General features: G+C 48.9%; 1 protein-coding gene across 5 annotated transcripts in view; it reads right to left on the reverse strand.

Moving 5' to 3' along the window:
* Positions 1 to 9289, reverse strand: part of LOC132406278 (traf2 and NCK-interacting protein kinase-like) — a 268579-nt gene extending 259290 nt beyond the window's left edge. For all 5 annotated transcript variants that reach the window (XR_009516121.1, XM_059991712.1, XM_059991697.1 and 2 more), the window contains exon 1: positions 8871 to 9289. Coding sequence is in view for 4 of the 5 variants with exons in the window: in XM_059991712.1 (XP_059847695.1) it covers positions 8871 to 8927 (57 nt within the window). In the remaining variant the exon portion in view is untranslated. The remainder of the gene's footprint in view (positions 1 to 8870) is intronic.
* Between the last annotated feature and the right edge of the window lie 15561 nt (positions 9290 to 24850).

Here is a 24850-nt window from a genome sequence, read left to right on the forward strand (position 1 = left end):
AAGGGCCATATCTAACTTCCTCTTAAATATAGCCAATGAATCGGCCTCAACTGTTTCCTGTGGCAGAGAATTCCACAGATTCACCACTCTCTGTGTGAAGAAGTTTTTCCTCATCTCGGTCCTAAAAGGCTTCCCTTTATCCTTAAACTGTGACCCCTCGTTCTGGACTTCCCCAACATCGGAAACAATCTTCCTGCATCTAGCCTGTCCAATCCCTTTAGAATTTTATATGTTTCAATAAGATCCCCCCTCAATCTTCTAAATTCCAGTGAGTATAAGCCTAGTCGATCCAGTCTTTCTTCATATGAAAGTCTTGCCATCTCAGGAATCAATCTGGTGAACCTTCTCTGTACTCCCTCTATGGCAAGAATGTCTTTCCTCAGATTATGGGACCAAAACTGCACACAATATTCTAGGTGCGGTCTCACCAAGGCCTTGTACAACTGCAGTAGAACCTCCCTGTTCCTGTACTCAAATCCTTTTGCTATGAATGCCAACAAACCATTTGCCTTTTTCACCGCCTGCTGTACCTGCATGCCCACCTACAATGACTGGTGTACAATGACACCCAGGTCTCGTTGCATCCCCCCTTTTCCTAATCGGCCACCGTTCAGATAATAATCTGTTTTCCTGTTCTTGCAACCAAAGTGGATAACCTCACATTTATCCACATTAAATTGCATCTGCCATGAATTTGCCCACTCACCTAACCTATCCAAGTCACCCTGCATCCTCTTAGCATCCTTCTCACAGCTAACACCGCCGCCTAGCTATATGTCATCTGCAAACTTGGAGATGCTGCATTTAATTCCCTCGTCTAAATCATTAATATACATTGTAAACAACTGGGGTCCCAGCACTGAGCCTTGCGGTACCCCACTAGTCACTGCCTGCCATTCTGAAAAGGTCCCGTTTACTCCCACTCTTTGCTTCCTGTCTGCCAACCAATTCTCTATCCACATCAATACCATACCCACAATACCGTGTGCTTTAAGTTTCCTGTGTGGGACCTTGTCAAAAGCATTTCGAAAATCTAAATATGCCACATCCACTGGCTCTCCCCTATCCACTCTACCAGTTACATCTTCAAAAAATTCTATAAGATTCGTCAGACATGATTTTCCTTTCATAATTCCATGCTGACTTTGTCCGACGATTTCACCTCTTTCCAAATGTGCTGTTATCACATCTTTGATAACCGACTCTAGCATTTTCCCCACCACCGATGTCAGACTAACCAGTCTATAATTCCCCGGTTTCTCTCTCCCTCCTTTTTTAAAAAGTGGGGTTACATTAGCAACCCTCCAATCCTCAGGAACTAATCCAGAATCTAAGGAGTTTTGAAAAATTATCACTAATGCATCCACTATTTCTTTGCTACTTCCTTAAGCACTCTGAGGTACAGACCATCTGGCCCTGGGAATTTATCTGCCTTTAATCCCTTCAATTTACCTAACACCACTTCCCTACTAACATGTATTTCCCTCAGTTCCTCCATCTCACTAGACCCTCGTTCCCTTACTATTTCCGGAAGGTTATTTATGTCCTCCTTAGTGAAGACAGAACCAAAGTAGTTATTCAATTGGTCTGCCATGTCTTTGTTCCCTATGATCAATTCACCTGTTTCTGACTGTAAAGGACCTACATTTGTCTTGACCAATCTTTTTCTTTTCACATATCTATAAAAGCTTTTACAGTCAGTTTTTATGTTCCCTGCCAGCTTTCTCTCATAATCTTTTTTCTCTTTCCTAATTAAGCCCTTTGTCCTCCTCTGCTGGTCTCTGAATTTCTCCCAGTCCTCAAGTGTGCCACTTTTTTTTGCTAATTTATATGTTTCTTCTTTGGACTTGATACTATCCCTAATTTTCCTTGTCAGCCATGGGTGCACTACCTTCTCTGGTTTATTCTTTTGCCAAACTGGAATGAACAATTGTTGTAGTTCATCCATACGATCTTTAAATGTTTGCCATTGCATATCCACCGTCAACCCTTTAAGTATCATTTGCCAGTCCATCTTAGCTAATTCACGTCTCATACCTTCAAAGTTACCCTTCTTTAAGTTCAGAACCTTTGTTTCTGAATTCACTATGTCACTCTCCATCTTAATGAAGAATTCCACCATATTATGGCCACTCTTACCCAAGGGGCCTCGCACGACAAGATTGCTAACTAATCCTTCCTCATTGCTCAATACCCAATCTAGAATGACCTGCTCTCTAGTTGGTTCCTCGACATGTTGGTTCAGAAAACCATCCCACATGCATTCCAAGAAATCTTCTTCCTCAGCACCCTTACCAATTTGGTTCACCCAATCTATATGTAGATTGAAGTCACCCATTATAACTACTGTTCCTTTATTGCACGCATTTCTAATTTCCTGTTTAATGCCATCCCCAACCTCACTACTACTGTTAGGTGGCCTGTACACAACTCCCACCAGTGTTTTCTGACCCTTAGTGTAATGCAGCTCTACCCATATCGAACCCATATTGATTCCACATCCTCCAGGCTAACGTCCTTCCTTTCTATTGCGTTAATCTCCTCTCTAACCAGCAATGCTACCCCACCTCCTTTTCTTTCCTGTCTATCCCTCTTGAATATTGAATATCCCTGGAGGTTGAGCTCCCATCCTTGGTCAGCCTGGAGCCATGTCTCTGTGATCCCAACTATATCATATTCATTAATAACTATCTGCACATTCAATTCATCCACCTTGTTACGAATGCTCCTCACATTGACACACAAAGCCTGCAGGCTTGTTTTTACAACACTCAGCCCTTATACAATTATGTTGAAAAGTGGCTCTTTTTGCCCTGGATTTGCCTGCCTGCCACTTTAACTTTTCACCTTACTACTTTTTGCTTCTACCCTCATTTTACACCCCTCTGCCTCTCTGCACTTGTTCCCATCCCCCTGCCACATTAGTTTAAATCCTCCTGAACAGCAGTAGCAAACGCTCCCCCTAGGACATTGGTTCCAGTCCAGCCCGGGTGCAGACCGTCTTGTTTGTACCGGTCCCACCTGTCCCAGAACTGGTTCCAATGCCCCAGAAATTTGAATCCCTCCCCCTTGCACCATTTTTCAAGCCACGTATTCATCTGAAATATCCTCCTATTTCTACTCTGACTAGCATGTGGCACTGGTGGTAATGCAGAGATTACACCTCCTCTTCCACAATATTTTGTGGTCTTCTCCAGCTGTAGCCCATCCAACTCAAGAGTCAATGTGTTGTCCATTCAGTGATGCTCTTCTGCGCACCACATTCGTCACACATGGTTATTAGGATTATTGTTGCATTCCTGTCAGCTGGAACCAGTCTGTCCATTCTCCTCTGACCTCTCTCATTAGCAAGATGCTTTTTGCCCGTGGATTTGACACTCACTGGGCGTTGTTCTGGTTTTCACACCATTTTCTGTATACCCTAGAGGAAATCCCAGATCTGCCGTTTCTGACAGACTCAAACCACCCCGTCTGGCACCAATATTCATTCCACGGTCAAAGTCACTTAGATCTCATTTCTTCCCCATTCTGATGTTTGGTCTGAACAACAACTGAACTTCTTGACCATATCTGCATGCTTTCATGCATTGAGTTGCTGCCACATGACTGGCTGGTTAGATATTTGCATTAATGAGCAGGTGTACAGTTGTGCCTAACGAAGTGGTTGCCAAATGTTTATTAGGGTGAAATTCATTGTTTTGTGTCAGCAGTGCATCACATAGACATAAAATCACTATAGAGTACAAAATTTAAAAATTGTGTAAAAAAGGAAATCATGAGGTAGTGTTCATGAATTCATGGACCATTCAGGAATCTGATGGTGGAGGAGAAGAAGGTATTTCTGAATCGGAGCCCATTTGGACCATTCTGTTCTTGCAATGAAATTCAGTAGGCCATGCCTGACCTCTGCCTGGGCACCACTCTACTGCACTAACCCTGCACCCTGTGATTCCCTGAACATGTGCTATAATGAGAGGCTGGGCTGTTTACTCCAGAGCACTGGGGTCTGAGGGGAAAATTGATAGAGGTTCATAGGATTATGAGAGACACAGATTGAGTATTTTTTCCCAGGGGTGAACTGTCTAATACAAGAGGGCATTGTATTTATGGTGAGAAGGAGAGATGTGAGGGGCAAGTGTTTTTTTTTTACACAGATATGTAGAGGCAGATACATTGGGGACTTTTAAAAGAGGTTTAGTTAGGCACGGGAATGTGAGGAAATGGAAGGATATGGACATTGTGTAGGCAAAGAGATCAGTTTAGTTGGCCCTTTGATTACTGATTTAATTGGCTTGGGACAACATTGTGGGCTGAAGGTCTGATCCTGGGCTGGACTGTTCTATGTTGTATTCGTCGCACGCAGTATCATCTTCTACCACCTGTCTGCCAGGTGAACAACGGGCTGGACTGTATGTCAGCCAAAGGTTGTCGGCAGCACCAACAAGCACGCCCGTGGACCTGCCCCCACATACATACCTACATAAAACTACATGCAAACAGCTGTACATGCACAAAGACATGAGCACAGTTGTGCAGGTGTGTATGCATGGACTCCTGAACACATACATATGAACAGATGTGTGCCAGACACGAGTGTGCACTCAGCTTCTTACAGGAAGATTGTGGGAGCTTTAGAGAGGGTACACAGGAGATTCACCAAGATGCAGCCTGGATTAGAGAGGGTGCAGAGGAGATTCACCAGGATGCTGCCTGGATTAGAGAGGGTGCACAGGAGATTCACCAGGATGCTGCCTGGATTAGAGAGGGTGCACAGGAGATTCACCAGGATGCTGCCTGGATTAGAGAGGGTGCACAGGAGATTCACCAGGATGCTGCCTGGATTAGAGAGGGTGCACAGGAGATTTACCAAGATGCTGCCTGGATTAGAGAGGGTGCAGAGGAGATTCACCAGGATGCTGCCTGGATTAGAGAGGGTGCAGAAGAGATTCACCAGGATGCTGTCTAGATTAGAGAGGGTGCAGAGGAGATTCACCAGGATGCTGCCTGGATTAGAGAGGGTGCACAGGAGATTTACCAGGATGCTGCCTGGATTAGAGAGGGTGCACAGGAGATTCACCAGGATGCTGCCTGGATTAGAGATGGTGCACAGGAGATTAACTAGGATGCTGCCTGGATTAGAGAGGGTGCAGAGGAGATTCACCGGGATGCTGCCTGGATTAGAGAGGGTGCAGAGGAGATTCACCAGGATGCTGCCTGGATTAGAGATGGTGCACAGAAGATTTACTAGGATGCTGCCTGGATTAGAGAGGGTGCAGAGGAGATTCACCGGGATGCTGCCTGGATTAGAGAGGGTGCAGAGGAGATTTACCAGGATGCTGTCTGGATTAGAGATGGTGCACAGGAGATTTACTAGGATGCTGCCTGGATTAGAGATGGTGCAGAGGAGATTCACCGGGATGCTGCCTGGATTAGAGAGGGTGCACAGGAGATTCACCAGGATGCTGTCTGGATTAGAGAGGGTGCAGAGGAGATTTACCAGGATGCTGTCTGGATTAGAGATGGTGCACAGGAGATTTACTAGGATGCTGCCTGGATTAGAGATGGTGCAGAGGAGATTCACCGGGATGCTGCCTGGATTAGAGAGGGTGCACAGGAGATTCACCAGGATGCTGTCTGGATTAGAGATGGTGCACAGGAGATTTACTAGGATGCTGCCTGGATTAGAGAGGGTGCAGAGGAGATTCACCAGGATGCTGTCTGGATTAGAGATGGTGCACAGGAGATTTACTAGGATGCTGCCTGGATTAGAGAGGGTGCAGAGGGAGATTCACCAGGACACCGCCTGGATTAGAGAGGGTGCAGAGGAGATTTACTACGATGCTGCCTGGATTAGAGAGGGTGCACAGGAGATTTACCAGGATGCTGCCTGGATTAGAGAGCATGTATTGTGAGGATAGGCTGAGCAAGCTAGGGGTTTCTCTTTGGATTGAAGGAGAAGGAGAGGTGACCTGATACAAGTGTACAAGAGGGTAAGAGGCACAGATACAGCAATGAGCCAGATACATTTTTTTCCCAGTGCAGAAATGGCTAATACAGGGGACATAATTTTAAGGTGACAAAAGGAAAATGAAGGGGGGAGGGGGATCGAAGCTAGGTCTTTCACACAGAGGGTGGTGGGTGTATAAATGATCCTGCCAGTGTCGGTGGTAGAGGCAGATACATTAGGGACACTTAAGAGACTCCTAGATAGGCATATAGATGATAGAAAAATGGAGGATTATGTGGGAGGCAAAGGTTAACTTGATCTTGGAGTAGGTTATAGGATTGGCACAACATAGTGGGTGAAGGGCCTATACAGTCCCATGATGTTCTATGTATATGTGCTTGACAAGATCCTAAACAGAGAACGCACTGACACAAGTAAATGCAGAAGACTGCAATTAAATCACAAACAGGAGAAAATCTGCAGATGCTGGAAATCCAAGCAGCACACACAAAATGCTGGAGGAATCAGCAGGCCAGGCAGCATCTGTAGAAAAAAGTACAGTTGATGTTTCGAGCCGAGACCCTTGGGCAGGACTGGAGAAAAAAAGATAGAGTTAAAAAGTGGGGGGGGGGGGGAGAGAGAAACACAAGGTGACAGGTGAAACCGGGAAGCGGGGCTGAAGTAAGGAGCTGCAGGCTGGAGAAAGGGGTGTCCGATAGGAGAGGACAGAAGGCCTTGGAAGAAAGGGAAGGGAGAGGAGAGCCAGAGGGAGGCAATGGGCGGGTAAGGAGATAAGGAGAGAGGGAATGGTGGAGGCATTAATGGAAGTTAAAGAAGTCAATGTTCATGCCATCAGGTTGGAGGTTACTCAGCCGGAATATCGTTTTGTTCCTCCACCCTGAGTGTGCCCTCATTGTGACAGCGGAGGAGACCATGGGTGGACATATCGGAATGGGAATGGGAAGTGGGATTAAAATGGGTGGCCACTGGGAGACCCCGTTTCTTCTGGCGTGCTCAACGAAACAATCTCGCAATCTACATCGGGTCACACCGGACACAGTTTATGTCCCCAACAGGCTCACCTGGAAGGACCATTTAGGGCCCTGAATGGTGGTGAGGGAGGAGGCATAGGGTAGGTGTATCATAAAACCTCAATCTAGGTAGCATTTCGAGGGAAGAGGTAGAGGTAGAGAGATAGGAGGGGTCTTTTGGTATCCTGTTTTATATTATTGGCTAGCTTACCTTCCATCTATCTTTCCTCTCCTGGCTTTTTTAGCTACCTTGTGACTAATACAGAGACATTTTAAGGTGATTGTTGGAAAGGATAGGGGGTATATCAGGGATAGATTTTTTTCCTACACAGAGTGGTGGATGTGTGGAACTGATGGTGGTAGAAACAGACACATTGGGGACATTTAAGAAAGTATTAATTAGGCACATGGATGATAGAAAATGGAAGGTTATGTAGGACGGGAGGGTTAGATTGATCGTGGAGTAAGTTAAAGGGCTAGCACAACATCGTGGGCCGAAGGGCTTTGTTGTGGGAAAGGACACCAGCCGGACCTGTGTGACCCCCCTCAGAGAAGCGCGCTACTGAGGTAGGGGTTTGTGAACAGGACGGTGGAGGCGCCCGGCCGGAGTCTGCCCTCGCAGCGCTGCCCCGCGTCCAACTCAGAAACGACCTGACAAGATTTCTGACGCGATAACGACCAACACAAAGCGGAGGGATCATCGCTTCATTACAGGGCTGGTATCCTGGCTGGTGGCCAGTTGCCTACCCTCTTCCGCACCCACTCAATCCTCCTGCCTACCTCCCCCTCATCACCCCAATGACACACACACCCCCACACCTCTCCATTGTCCCCGCCCCATCCTCAGCCGCCCTTCGCGTCCTTTCCCGGAGAGCAGGCGTACAAAAGCGGGCAGAGGGACACCGAGCAAGTCCCTTAGAGAATCGCAGCCGCGATGCCGGAATCTGAAATGCCACGATGAATTCTCGCTATTCGGACGTGCTGAAACGACAGTCTGCCTGGACGGCACTACAACACCGCTCTTTGAGATACCAGGCCACAGGACCTAAAGGTTCCCCATAACGAGATTCTGCAGATGCTGGAAATCCAGAGCAACACACACACGCACACACAATGCTGGAGGATCTCAGCAGGTCAGGCAGCATCTGATAACGAGAGGTTTTGCAGATGCTGGAAATCCAGAGCAACGCACACATGCATGCAAAACGCTGGAGGAACTCCGTAACAGAGAGCCCTTTCCCACCACAAGCCCTCGCCCATCAATTTTGCACACCACGAATGCATCGGATACTCCTGCCTCAATCACTCAACATGCCTCTGCCCATTTCGCTCCCGCTCCACACACACACACAGCGGCGGCCGAGACTGCATTTCACCCTACGGAGCCTCAAAGAACGGTAAATCGCCCGGGAAGCTGCAATTTTTAACCAATCCTCCCGCTCTGCACACACCAGAAGGAGAGGGTTTAATAGACGTGGGGTCGAAAGCCAACCGCAAACACACACACACAGGCGTTTAAAGGCCCTGATAACACAATCGCGTCAGATCATGATCACCACTTGCTAGGAAGGCGGCAATAAGACAAAGAGATAGAGCGAGAAAAATAAAAATGAATTAACACGTTTTTTTAAGGAAACCCTACTTAAAACGACACAAGGCCGGCTTGCAGACATCGCCTCATTCATTCGGGGACTGCTGGCGCACCAACACGCAACGCTGTCCACAGCATCCCGCGGCCAACACACCGGCCGGCCGGCCGGTACCGGAAACCCTCACCTCGAAGGGATAGGATCAGACTGCCGTCGTGACATTACAATATTGAAGGAACAATGAAGAGCTCCGGCGTTAGCGCCAGTAATAAATAATTCTGCTGCCGTACATGTATGACTTACCCTCAAAGCCGAAAGATCAATCTCATCCAGGCTACGCGCCGGGGAGTCGCTCGCCATGTTAAATTGTTCCCCTTCTCTCTCTCTCTATGACTATTTCTCTTTCTCTCTCTCTCTCTCTCTCTCTCTCTCTCTGCTTCTCGTCTCTCTCACTCCCGGAGCGATTCAATACATATCCTTCCGCTCAGTAACAATGAATCCGAGCAATCGCTCAGACATGAACGTGGGCTTGTAAATATAAAAATGAAACGGAGGTGGGGAAAGGAGGAGGAGGAAGATATTCTAATTCGCTCCCACCGCCCCCCAGTTTTTTGCCGGCGGTACGGGGGGAGGGCGTGCCAAGTGCTACAATCTTATCTTATTCTGCTAGGTGTCTGTTTCAAGACAACTGCTCACTGCATGGCGCTTGGACATAATAAACAGTTCACACACACACAGACATAGCGAGGTTCTGCGGAAGCTGTCAATCACCGCATCCGGGGAGGAGATCCCCCCCCCCCACTAACACACTCACGCACAAACACACACACACCACACTCACTCACTCTCTCTCACACACACTCACCAATTTAACCCCAGCCTAATCACAGGACAATTTACAATGAACAAGTAACTTACTGACCAGTTTGGACTGTGGAGGAAACCCGTGCAGTTTATGGGGCGGAATGTACAAACTCTGTGAATGCCTGCAAGAAATTGAATCTCTGGGTTGTATATGGAGACATATATGTACATTGATAATAAACTTACTTTGAACTTCGGAAGGACAAGGACAGCAAAAGCACGAAGAACACTACCCCTTGTTCGTGCCCTCCAAGACGAATGCAGTATCACCAGTCTTTCACTATCATTGGGTCAAAATCCTGGAATTCCCTCCCGAACAGCACCATGGGTACACTCACACCACAGGGGTGGCAGCAATTCAAGAAGGAAACTTACCACACACCTTCATGTTATTTAGAAATACAGCAATGAGTCTTCTGGCCCAATGAGACCATGCCATTCATTCATACAACCAACCTGAGGAACAGTTATTACCCCTCAACCATCAGGCTCCTGAACCAGTGTGGATAACTTCACTCACCACAACTCTGAATTGATTCCACAACCTACAGACTCACTTTCAAGGACTCTACAACTGATATTCTTAGTAATTTTTTTATTTGCAGAGTTTGTCTTATTTTGCCATATATATGTGTTTGTTTATAGTATTTTTGTAAATTCTAATGTATTTTCTTTTTTCCTGTGAATGCCCGCAAGGAAATGAATCTCACGGTGGTACATGTTGACAATTACGTTGGGGACTGTGGAGGAGACTTGAGCGAGGAGCAGAGCAGTGGAGATGATTTAGGAGTGAATGATAACTTTAATAATAGACCACAAAATAACGAGCCAAGAGGGACCACAAAACCAGGGAGAACAGAAACTAACCACAACAGAGAACAAGATGAACTTTAGGTAGGGAGAGTGAAAGCTCAGGACAACTGCTGGAAGTTGGCCCTTTCAATGAGTCGTTAAGGAGTGGATGAGGACTGGGTTAAATAGGCTGCAGGTGATGAATCCAGAACGAGTGGCAGGAGAATTCTGTTTGACGGGAGGAGACAGGGAGGGTCGGCAGGAGCAGACCTGACAATAAACTTCAAATTTTTCCCAATCTGATCAGATGGAGGGATTCAGAATCTGAACCAGAATCAGAATTTGGTTCAATATCACAGGCATATGTTTTTTTTTAATGTGGCAGCAGTACATTACAATACATTGTAATAAAAGTGATAAACTACAGTAAGAAATATATTTTGAAAAAGAGGACAATAAGGACCAAAAAATTATGAGGTAGTCTTCATGGGCTCATTGTCCACTCACAAATCTGATAGTGGTCGAGAAGTGGATCCTGAAAAGGTTGAGTGTGTGTCTTCAGGCTCCTGTACCTCCTCCCTGATGGTAACAATGAGAAGAGAGCACGTCTTGGGTGGTGGAGGTCTTAATGATGGATGCCACCTTGTTGAGCCATCACATTTTGAAGATGTCCTCGATGCTGGGGAGATTAGTGCCCATAGTGGAGCTGCCTGAGTTGTAACTTTCTGCAGCTTTTTCTGATCCTGTGCAGTGGCCCCTTCATACCAGATACTAATGAAACCAGTTAGAATGCTCTCGATGGTACATCTGCAGAGATTTGGTGTCACACCAAGTCTTCCCAAACTCTTAGTGAAATATAGCTGCCAACTTGCCTTCTTTATAATTGTGTCAATATGTGAGGCCCAGGATGAATCTTCAGAGATGTTGACCCCCAGGAACTTGAAACTACTCACCCTTTCTATTGCTGATCCCTCGATGAGGTCTGGTGCGTGCTCCCTCAACTTCCCCTTCCTGAAGTCCACAATCAATTCCTTGGTCTTACTGACATTGAGTGCAAGGCTGTTAATTATGACACCACTCAACCGGTTGATCTATCTCAATCCTGGATGCATCTTTGTCACATCTAAAACTCTGCCAACAGAAGTTCTGTCATTGGCAAGTTTTTGGGCTGGACCTAGTCATGCAATCATGCACAAAGCCCTGGCCCAAGCCCAAGGTTCCTGTCTGAGACAAGGCTATAAACTAAATCTACCTGGGGCACAATCACGTAATGCTTTATAGCACCAGCAATCAGAGTTAATTTCCACCACTGTCTGTAAGGACTTTGTATATTCTTCCAGTGACTATGTGGGTTTCTTCCAGATGCTCCCAATTTCTTCCCACATTCCAAAGCTGTACAGTTCAGGGTCAGTGAACTGTAGGTATATTATGAAGCAGGGCGCTGCACCAATATTCCCTCTAAGGCGTGCACACATCTTTTGCTACTAGTGCACAAAGGGACAAACTGTGTATGGAAGCTTGTCACCCTCTACCTCATAGGCATGTGAAAAATTGATATTATTACATGCTATTGTATAATGTAACTGAGACTCATTGATGTGTATTATTTTATTTCTTTTAGACAAGGAACAACAAGCTGGACTTGATAGTCTATTATCCTCAGAACAGATTCAGGTTTACTTCCGCTTAAAAATTTAGTGTTCTCATGTTGTCACCGGGCAGAAAATTGCACGGCACACAAAGAAGCGGAAGCGTTGCCCAGCGCATCCTCGGACCGTGTTGGACATTGATGCAAAACAACGCATTTCCATGTACGTTTCAATGCACCTGTGACAAATAAAGCCTGTCTCTCTCACTTCTCCGAGGATCGTCACTTCTTTGTGGTGGACAGGCGTGTGAGTTTCTGAGACCACGAGAGCAATGCTGTCCGGAGCTTAGCTCCATGGTCAAGGGGGAGTTTCCAGACAAACAGTGATCCAACCAAGACCTCATTGGTGGAGCAGGCAGAGGGTGATAACATATCACCATGGTAGTGAAGGTGGAGGAAGATTGCAGCAGTGAAGGGTCCCCACACATTTTCATCTTCAACTCCACGCCTCTGGACCCTGACATCAATCTGCCAAGGAACGTGTGGTGCCAGCATCCCTACATTAAACAAAGTCACTTATAGACACCCCCCTAACAGAACATCACACTGATAAACACAAGAAAGTCTACAGATGCTGGAAATCCAAAGCAACACATACAAAATGCTGGAGGAACTCAGCAGGTAAGGTGGCATCACTGGAAAAGAGTAAACAGTTGTCATTTTGGGCCAAGACCTTTCTCTGGGTCAAGATGCCAGAACAAAAAGGTAGAGGCAAGGGAAGGAGGCCAGCTGGAAGGTGATAGGTGAAGCCAGGTGGGTGGGAAAGGTCAAGGGCTGGAGAAGAAGGAGAGGAGAATGGACCATAGGAGAAAGGGAGGAGGCCGTGGACTGACACGTTGGAATGGGAATTGGAATTTAAATGGTTGGCCACCAGTAAGTCACACTTGTGATGAATGGTGCAGAAATGGTTCCCCAATTTACAATGGGTCTCACCACTGTAGAGAAGGCACCTGGAGCAATGGACACATCAGGGGTCACCAAACTTTTTGGCACTGTGGACTGGTTTAATATTGACAATATCCGGCTGCCAGGGGGGGGGGGCGGTGGTGTTAATCACGACTGGAATACAGCGATACTTGAAGGGGATTCCTTATGTCCAGTCTATTCCGCAAGTTAGTTTTTGTGGCTATCAGCACTTGCTCCTGTCCCGAACAGGTCTGTCTTTAAGTGCGGGGTGCTTGGACTCAGGGTACCGAAGCAGTTTTGAGGGCTTCATTGCCTCATTAGACAGCCTCTGGGCCCGAACTCCAGCTTCCTGCCCCCCCCCCCACCGCCAGATGCCTTGGCCAGTTGCGGTTGGTCATGGGTGGGGTGAGAGGACAAGGTCAGGGCCGGAGGTCCCCGTGCCGGGGCCGCGGCAGTCGCAGTCCAGAGAGCGAGGAGTAGTGCGACAGGGCATGTGTCCGTCCCCCTTGCAGGTAGGGTGGGATCTATCGGCCGACAGGAGTTTGTCTCGAGGGATGACTTTCAGTAGATCGCAGTGAGGTAGCTGCTCTGCTACTTATGAAACCCTGAGCCCAAATTGGGTCGTCTGTGAATATTTTAGCACCGTGGTTCCCCACGAACGTTCAGTGTGGTGAACAGGTTTAGAGGCGGCGCCCATCTGTCCGCGCTCCAAGCCAGTAGCAACGGCACTTCTCGCCAGCCGCGCGAGGTGGCCAGTTACCCGAGGCCAACCAGTGATCCCTGGTGCGAGGGTATCACTGCGTTTAGGCGACTGATGACCTCGCGTGGGTTCAGGTTCAACAGTGGGCGTGACAGGGAATGAGGAAAGGTGCAGCTGACTCATATCGTTTCATATCACCAAATCATATCGTTTCCTCGCTTTCGGCCCGGTACCAGTCCGTGGCCCGGTGGTTGGGGACCACTGCGATTGAGGACTCCAGCAGATTCACAGGTGAAGTGTTGCCTCACCTGGAAGGACTGCCTAGGGCCCTGAATGGTGAGGGAGGAGGCATCTGGGCAGGTGTAGCACTGATGCTGCTTACAGGGATGAGTGCCAGGAGGCAGATTAATGGAGTGGGGTGGATGCATAAAAGACTGCGATGGGCGGGATCCCTTTGGAAAGTGGAGGTGGGTGCAGCTAAAGATATGTTTAGTGTAAGAATCACTTTGGGGATGGCAGAAATTAGGTGTTGGATGTGGAGGCTGATGGGGTGGTAGGGAAGGATAACACCGTACTCAACTCGAGTGGTCACCATATCTATACAACGCATGATGTGAAAATTTTCTCTGAGCCTCCATCACTCCAGGGGAAATATGTTGCCCCAGTCGATCCAGTCTCTCCACATCTCAAACCCTGCCGTCTGTGAGTGTTCTTCCGTCAGCCCAAATTGGAAATCTATTGTTGACAGAACAAGTCAATTAAGCTTTGTCTACCAGTTCCCTGTGGCAAAAAGAAAGGTTCTGGTGCAATCAATATTTTCAGCAGAGTTTATTAAATTCTTTGAAGATATTTGTTGAATATCTCTTTATGTGTTTTAACCACAAGATATAGGAGCAGAATTAGGCCATTCAGCCCACTGGGACTGCTCCACCATTCCATCATGGCTGATCTTTATTCTCAGTCCTACTTGCTCACCTTCTCCCTGTCACCCTAACCCCACACCAATCAAGAACCCATCTAACTGCTTTAAGTACACCCCAACGACTTCACCTCCACAGTCCTCTGACTGTTTTATAATCCCTCTCAAGCCCATCCTTCTCCCTCCCCATAGCCTTTGGTGCCTTGACTAATTGTTAATCCATCAACATCCTCTTTAAATAACCCCATGACTTGTCCTCTTCAGCCATCTGTGGTAATGAGTTCCACAGATACACCACCCTCTGGCTATAGAAATACCTCCTCATCTGGTGGTGTCCCTCTATTCTGAGACTGTGCCCTCTGGACCTAGACTCTCCTGCTGATGGAAACATCCACTCTAACCCCCACCCCGTCTCCATCATCTTTCTGAAATCCATCAGGTACAAGTCAAACTCTCCTCATGTGGGCACCATGGTGTCCTCTATAAGGAGTTTGTAGTACTCCCCATGGGAGGTTTTCTCCAGGTCCTCTGGCTAACCCCCCCACCCCGCCCCACAGTCCTAGGACATACTTGGTAGGCTAACTGATCGTTGTAACTTGTCCCATCTTTAGGTTGGAGTCGAATCGGGGTTGTCGGATGCTGCGGGGCAGTGCGCTCCGGAGGGCTGGCAGGGCCTATTCTATGCTGCATCTCTAAATAAGTCAGATACGGGGCCTAAATCCGTTAATTATTCTCCTTAAGTTTTGTTTGATGACACTGGGGTGATTCTGCCTTGTTGGTGGAATTGCATAAATCGCCCTTAAGAAAGGAGGCCCATTGCCAAATGTGACAGGACCCCCACGAGATTCCAGTCCCAGATCAGCAGGGTGATTTGCCAAAGGACAAGCAGGTTTCCATGATGTTTTACAGCCTGGGGGGTCTGTTACATTTTGTAACTCCAGAAAACTACTGAAAAGAAAGTCGCGGAATCTGGGGATACAGGTCTACTCAGGATGTGTTACTGTCATTACATCTGCCATTCATGTGCTCTGTATGTATAACCTGAAATCAAGAATGTTTAATCAGACAATATGCTTACAATTGCCCTGTGCCCAACCACGTCAGGAAACCCGTGCGGGAGAGTTTTTAAAGTGGATAAACCATTTCACTTGACTTCAGAAGTCCAAGTCCAGTGGTTCAAAGAGCGGATGATCATGACGTCTTCTGCGGCTTTTTATGCCCTTCGCTCTCCACAGAGCGTTGCCCGTTGGATCTCGTCCAGCCTGTCCGCTGGAGCTGACCACACTCTGGGACAGGTATGGTCCTAGCTCACCGGGGTATCAGGTCCGCCGGCTAAGCTCACCTGGTCGAAGCGGTGTACCAGGGTGTGGTCGCTGTCGCATGCAAACAGCTGCTTGGAGCTGCAGGTGAGAGCTGGCTGTCCAAAGGTGAGTGAGCTGCTCCAGGTTGGACACGACAAGCCCTTCCCTGGGCACCCCATATACCCCACTCAAATATTACTGAATTATTTAAATACACAGCAGAAACAACTTATTCACTTACTCATCTTCCAGGCGAGGCATTCCTTCACCTGCAAATCTATCAGGGTTATCTCCTTCACACAGTGCTCCTGATGTGGCCTCCTCTGCATCGGGGAGACCCGCCATAGACTGGGGAATTGCTTCATCGAGCAACACTCAGTCTGCCACAAAAGGCAGGACTTCCCAACGGAAATCCCATTCCAGTTCTCACATGGTCTCCTCTACTGCCATGACGAGGCCGTATCAGGTTGGCTGGGCAACACCTCATATTCCATCTGGGTAGCCTCCAATTCTATGGCTTCAACATCGATTTCTCCAACTTCTGGTAGTTCCTCCCCCTCTCCTTCTCGGATTTTCCATTCCCCATCTCACCCTTTCTCTTCCCCTCTCCTGCCCATCACCTCCCTCTGGTTCCCCTCCTCTGCCTTTCCTTTCTCCCAAGGTCCACTCTCCTCACCTATCAAATCTCTACTTGTTCAGCTCTTCATCTCCTCCACCTATCACGTCCCAGCCTCTTACTTAATCTTCCACCCCCCCACCCACCTTCCCCCTCACCTGGTCTCACCTGTCACCTTCCAGCTTGTCCTACTTCCCTCCCCCCATCCCCCAGCTTTTTATACTGGCTTTTCCCCATAGAACCATAGAACATTACAGCACAGAAACAGGCCTTTTGGCCCTTCTTGGCTGTGCCGAACCATTTTTCTGCCTAGTCCCACTGACCTGCACCTGGGCCATATCCCTCCAAACCCCTCTCATCCATATACCTGTCCAAGTTTTTCTTAAATGTCAAAAGTGAGCCTGCATTCACCACTTCATCTGGCAGCTCATTCCACACGGCCACCACTCTCTGTGTGAAGAAGCCCCCCCAATGTTCCCTTTAAACTTTTCCCCCTTCACCCTTAACCCATGACCTCTATTTTTTCTCCCCTGGGCCTCAGTGGAAAAAGCCTGCTTGCATTCACTCTATCTATACCCATCATAATTTTATACACCTCTATCAAGTCTCCCCTCATTCTTCTACGCTCCAGGGAATAAAGTCCTAACCTATTCAACCTTTCTCTATAACTCAGTTTCTCAAGTCCCGGCAACATCCTTGTAAACCTTCTCTGCACTCTTTCAACCTTATTAATATCCTTCCTGTAATTCAGTGACCTTCCCTTCCAGACCTGATGAAGGGTCCAGGCCCAGAAAGTCGACTGTTGATTCCCCTCCATAGATGCTGCCTGACCTGCTGAGTTCCTCCAGCATTTTGTCTGTGCTGTTTTTCCCCCTAGTTACTTGTGCTTTTTTCATCAGGCTGTTCAGAACAACAGCTGAAGAAGCAGTAGAGTTAAAAAGGGCAAGGATTTATTTATTTATTTATTTATTTAGCAATACAGCACAAAGTAGGCCATTCTGGCCCTCCGAACTACTCCACTCCAGCAACCCCCAACTACCTGATGAACCCTAACCTAATGATGAGTCAATTTACAATGACCAATTACCTCCCCAGTCTGTCCTAGGACTCTGGGTGGAAACCGTAGCAACAGGGAAAAGCCCAGGCATTCCACAGAGGGGATATACAGAGACTCCTTGTAGAAGAGTGCTGGGGTTGGACTGAACAGATTCACACAGGCCTGCACGTTAGCACAACCCTTTCAGTCCAGCTTCACTGCGTGTAAGGAGATTATACGTTTCCTCCGTGATGCCTGGGTTTCCTCTGTGAGTTCCAGTGTCCTCCCACACTCCAAACGCATGCCAGTCGGTATTGTGAATTGACCAGTGGTTAGGTTGGGGTTAAATTAGGGGTTGCCGGGAGATGCAGCTGGAAGGGCCTGATCTGCGTTGTAGCTCAATAAAAATAAAAAATCAGATTAAATAACTACAGTGCGATGCTGGTGCCCTTCCACACTTAAGGTGTGGGTAAGCCTGGGGTGAAGTCAGCAATCACTGCCAACAGCCAAACGCGCTGAGATCAGCAACAGGTTGGTGCTTGTTTTGTGAAACTGTGGGAACAACACAGGACCTCTCCCTAATTGGGACAAACTCCAGAATTGGTATAGAAGGGCCCAATGCCTACGGGATAAAAGCCCTGGCCTTGCACACTGCCCGTTTACCACCAGAGTACAACGCCTTGCCTCAAACCCTCTCTGTAACACTCTCCCCTTGACTCTCTGGAACCTGCTTTGTACTGAATGGTTACTGAATGAGCCCATGGACACTACCTTACCGTTTCTGATGCTGAATGAGGACTCACTTTGTCAAGCTCTCCAATCCATCAGCCAGAATTATAATTTCCCATTCCCCATTCCGGACATGTCAGTCCATGACTTCCTTTTGTGCCAAGGTGAGGCAGCCTCAAGGGGGAGGAGCAACACCTCATATTCCAACTGGGTAGCCTCCAACCTGATGGCATGTGTATCGGTTTCTCCTTCTGTAAGAAGTTTTTCTCTCCCCCCACTCTCTTCTTCTAGACCCCACTCTGACCTCTTGCCTCTTCTCACCTGCTTATCACCCCTGCCACCCGCACCCATGCCCCTCCTCCCCCTCCTTCTTCCCTGTCCCCTACAGTACACACTCCTGTCCTGTGAGATTCATTCCTCTCCAGTCCTCTACCTTTCTCACCTACAGAGCCTCACCTACCTCCTTCTTATTCTGCCATCTTCTGCCTTAATTTCCAGTCCTGATGAAGTGCCTGCAGGTTTCCGGCACCAGCATAACATGCCCACAACCTACCAACCCTGACCACAACCTACCAACACTGACCACAACTTACCAACCCTGACCACAACCTACCAACCCTGACCACAACTTACCAACCCTGACCACAAACTACCAACACTGACCACAACTTACCAACCCTGACCACAACGTACCAACCCTGACCACAACCTACCAACCCTGCCCACAACTTACCAACCCTGCCCACAACCTACCAACCCTGACCACACCCTACCAATCCTGACCACAACTTACCAATCCTGACGACAGCCTACCAACACTGCCCACAACCTAACAACCCTGACCACACCCTACCAATCCTGACCACAACTTACCAATCCTGACCACAACCTACCAACCCTGCCCACAACCTACCAACCCTGACCACAACCTACCAACACTGACCACAACTTACCAACCCTGACCACAACCTACCAACCCTGACCACAACTTACCAACCCTGCCCACAACGTAACAATCCTGACAACAACTTACCAACCCTGACCACAACTTACCAACCCTAACCACAACCTACCAACCCTGACCACACCCTACCAATCCTGACCACAACTTACCAATCCTGACCACAACTTACCAACCCTGACCACAACTTACCAACCCTGCCCACAACGTAACAATCCTGACAACAACTTACCAACCCTGCCCACAACTTACCAACCCTGCCCACAACCTACCAACCCTGACCACACCCTACCAATCCTGACCACAACTTACCAATCCTGACCACAGCCTACCAACACTGCCCACAACCTACCAACCCTGACCACAGCCTACCAATCCTGACCACAACTTACCAATCCTGACCACAACCTACCAACTCTGACCACAACCTACCAATCCTGACCACAACTTACCAACCCTGACCACAAACTACCAACCCCGACCACAACTTACCAATCCTGACCACAACTTATCAACCCTGACCACAACTTACCAACCCTGACCACAACCTACCAACCCTGACCACAACTTACCAATCCTGACCACAACCTACCAACCCTGCCCACAACTTACCAATCCTGACCACAACCTACCAACCCTGACCACAACTTACCAATCCTGACCGCAACCTACCAACCCTGCCCACAACTTACCAACCCTGACCACAACCTACCAACCCTGCCCACAACCTACCAATCCTGACCACAACCTACCAACCCTGACCACAACCTACCAACCCTGCCCACAACCTACCAACCCTGCCCACAACTTACCAACCCTGACCACAACCTACCAACCCTGCCCACAACTTACCAATCCTGACCACAACCTACCAATCCTGCCCACAACCTACCAACCCTGCCCACAATTTACCAACCCTGCCCACAACTTACCAATCCTGACCACAATTTACCAACCCTGCCCACAACTTACCAATCCTGACCACAACCTACCAACCCTGCCCACAATTTACCAACCCTGCCCACAACTTACCAATCCTGACCACAACCTACCAACTCTGACCACAACCTACCAATCCTGACCACAACTTCCCAACCCTGACCACAAACTACCAACCCCGACCACAACTTACCAATCCTGACCACAACTTACCAACCCTGACCACAACTTACCAACCCTGACCACAACCTACCAACCCTGACCACAACTTACCAATCCTGACCACAACCTACCAACCCTGCCCACAACTTACCAATCCTGACCACAACCTACCAACTCTGAACACAACTTACCAATCCTGACCGCAACCTACCAACCCTGCCCACAACTTACCAACCCTGACCACAACCTACCAACCCTGACCACAACCTACCAACCCTGCCCACAACCTACCAACCCTGCCCACAACTTACCAACCCTGACCACAACCTACCAACCCTGCCCACAACTTACCAATCCTGACCACAACCTACCAACCCTGCCCACAACCTACCAACCCTGCCCACAATTTACCAACCCTGCCCACAACTTACCAATCCTGAACACAATTTACCAACCCTGCCCACAACTTACCAATCCTGACCACAACCTACCAACCCTGCCCACAATTTACCAACCCTGACCACAACCTACCAACCCTGACCACAACCTACCAACCCTGACCTCAAGCTACCAACCCCGACCACAACCTACCAACCCTGACCACAACTTACCAACCCTGACCACAACCTACCAACCCTGCCCACAACCTACCAACCCTGCCGACAACCTACCAATCCTGACCACAACTTACCAACCCTGACCACAACCTACCAACCCTGACCACAACTTACCAATCCTGACCACAACCTACCAACCCTGCTCACAACTTACCAACCCTGACCACAACCTACCAACCCTGACCACAACCTACCAACCCTGCCCACAACGCATCAACCCTGCCCACAACCTACCAACCCTGCCCACAACTTACCAATCCTGACCATAACCTACCAACCTTGACCACAACCTACCAACCCTGCCCACAACCTACCAACCCTGACCACAACTTACCAACCATGACCACAACCTACCAACCCTGAGCACAACTTACCAACCCTGACCACAACTTACCAATCCTGACCACAACCTACCAACCCTGACCACAACCTACCAACCCTGACCACAACATACCAACCCTGACCACACCCTACCAATCCTGACCACAACCTACCAACCCTGACCACAACTTACCAATCCTGACCACAACTTACCAATCCTGACCACAAATTACCAATCCTGACCACAACCTACCAACACCGACCACAACTTACCAACCCTGACCACAACCTACCAATCCTGACCACAACTTACCAATCCTGACCACAACCTACCAACCCCGACCACAACTTACCAACCCTGACCACAACCTAGCAACCCTGCCCACAACCTACCAACCCTGACCACAACCTACCAACCGTGACCACAACCTACCAACCCTGCCCACAACCTACCAACCCTGACCACAACCTACCAACCCTGACCACAACTTACCAACCCTGACCACAACCTACCAATCCTGCCCACAACTTACCAATCCTGACCACAACCTACCAACCTTGACCACAACCTACCAACCCTGCCCACAACTTACCAATCCTGAACACAATTTACCAACCCTGCCCACAACTTACCAATCCTGACCACAACCTACCAACCCTGCCCACAATTTACCAACCCTGACCACAACCTACCAACCCTGAGCACAACCTACCAACCCTGACCTCAAGCTACCAACCCCGACCACAACCTACCAACCCTGACCACAACTTACCAACCCTGACCACAACCTACCAACCCTGCCCACAACCTACCAACCCTGCCGACAACCTACCAATCCTGACCACAACCTACCAACCCTGACCACAACCTACCAACCCTGCCCACAATTTACCAACCCTGACCACAACCTACCAACCCTGCCCACAACCTACCAACACTGACCACAACTTACCAACCCTGACCACAACTTACCAATCCTGACCACAACCTACCAACCCTGCCCACAACTTACCAACCCTGACCACAACCTACCAACCCTGACCACAACCTACCAACCCTGCCCACAACGCATCAACCCTGTCCACAACCTACCAACCCTGCCCACAACTTACCTATCCTGACCACAACCTACCAACCTTGACCACAACCTACCAACCCTGCCCACAACCTACCAACCCTGACCACAACTTACCAACCATGACCACAACCTACCAACCCTGAGCACAACTTACCAACCCTGACCACAACTTACCAATCCTGACCACAACCTACCAACCCTGACCACAACCTACCAACCCTGACCACAACATACCAACCCTGACCACACCCTACCAATCCTGACCACAACCTACCAACCCTGACCACAACTTACCAATCCTGACCACAACTTACCAATCCTGACCAGAACTTACCAATCCTGACCACAACCTACCAACCCCGACCACAACTTACCAACCCTGACCACAACCTACCAATCCTGACCACAACTTACCAATCCTGACCACAACCTACCAACCCCGACCACAACTTACCAACCCTGACCACAACCTAGCAACCCTGCCCACAAACTACCAACCCTGACCACAACCTACCAACCGTGACCACAACCTACCAACCCTGCCCACAACCTACCAACCCTGACCACAACCTACCAATCCTGACCACAACTTACCAACCCTGACCACAACCTACCAATCCTGCCCACAACTTACCAATCCTGACCACAACCTACCAACCTTGACCACAACCTACCAACCCTGCCCACAACCTACCAACCCTGACCTCAAGCTACCAACCCCGACCACAACCTACCAACCCTGACCACAACTTACCAACCCTGACCACAACCTACCAACCCTGCCCACAACCTACCAACCCTGCCGACAACCTACCAATCCTGACCACAACCTACCAACCCTGACCACAACCTACCAACCCTGCCCACAATTTACCAACCCTGACCACAACCTACCAACCCTGCCCACAACCTACCAACACTGACCACAACTTACCAACCCTGACCACAACCTACCAACCCTGACCACAACTTACCAATCCTGACCACAACCTACCAACCCTGCCCACAACTTACCAACCCTGACCACAACCTACCAACCCTGACCACAACCTACCAACCCTGCCCACAACGCATCAACCCTGTCCACAACCTACCAACCCTGCCCACAACTTACCAATCCTGACCACAACCTACCAACCTTGACCACAACCTACCAACCCTGCCCACAACCTACCAACCCTGACCACAACTTACCAACCATGACCACAACCTACCAACCCTGAGCACAACTTACCAACCCTGACCACAACTTACCAATCCTGACCACAACCTACCAACCCTGACCACAACCTACCAACCCTGACCACAACATACCAACCCTGACCACACCCTACCAATCCTGACCACAACCTACCAACCCTGACCACAACTTACCAATCCTGACCACAACTTACCAATCCTGACCAGAACTTACCAATCCTGACCACAACCTACCAACCCCGACCACAACTTACCAACCCTGACCACAACCTACCAATCCTGACCACAACTTACCAATCCTGACCACAACCTACCAACCCCGACCACAACTTACCAACCCTGACCACAACCTAGCAACCCTGCCCACAACCTACCAACCCTGACCACAACCTACCAACCGTGACCACAACCTACCAACCCTGCCCACAACCTACCAACCCTGACCACAACCTACCAACCCTGACCACAACTTACCAACCCTGACCACAACCTACCAATCCTGCCCACAACTTACCAATCCTGACCACAACCTACCAACCTTGACCACAACCTACCAACCCTGCCCACAACCTACCAACCCTGACCACAACTTACCAACCATGAGCACAACCTACCAACCCTGAGCACAACTTACCAACCCTGACCACAACTAACCAATCCTGACCACAACCTACCAACCCTGACCACAACATACCAACCCTGACCACACCCTACCAATCCTGACCACAACCTACCAACCCTGACCACAACTTACCAATCCTGACCACAACTTACCAATCCTGACCACAAATTACCAATCCTGACCACAACCTACCAACCCCGACCATAACTTACCAACCCTGACCACAACCTACCAATCCTGACCACAACTTACCAATCCTGACCACAACCTACCAACCCCGACCACAACTTACCAACCCTGACCACAACCTAGCAACCCTGCCCACAACCTACCAACCCTGACCACAACCTACCAACCGTGACCACAACCTACCAACCCTGACCACAACCTACCAACCCTGACCACAACCTACCAACCGTGACCACAACCTACCAACCCCTGCCCACAACCTACCAACCCTGACCACAACCTACCAACCCTGACCACAACTTACCAACCCTGATCACAACCTACCAATCCTGACCACAACCTACCAACCCTGACCACAACTTACCAATCCTGACCACAACTTACCAACCCTGAGCACAACTTACCAATCCTGACCACAAGCTACCAACCCCGACCACAACTTACCAACCCTGACCACCACCTACCAATCCTGACCACAACTTACCAATCCTGACCACAACCTACCAACCCTGACCACAAACTACCAACCCTGCCCACAACCTACCAACCCTGACCACAACCTACCAACCGTGACCACAACCTACCAACCCTGACCACAACCTACCAACCCTGACCACAACCTACCAATCCTGACCACAACCTACCAACCCTGACCACAACCTACCAACCCTGACCACAACCT

This window comes from Hypanus sabinus, chromosome 2 (genome assembly GCF_030144855.1).
Source record: "Hypanus sabinus isolate sHypSab1 chromosome 2, sHypSab1.hap1, whole genome shotgun sequence".
NCBI classification, from domain to species: domain Eukaryota; kingdom Metazoa; phylum Chordata; class Chondrichthyes; order Myliobatiformes; family Dasyatidae; genus Hypanus; species Hypanus sabinus.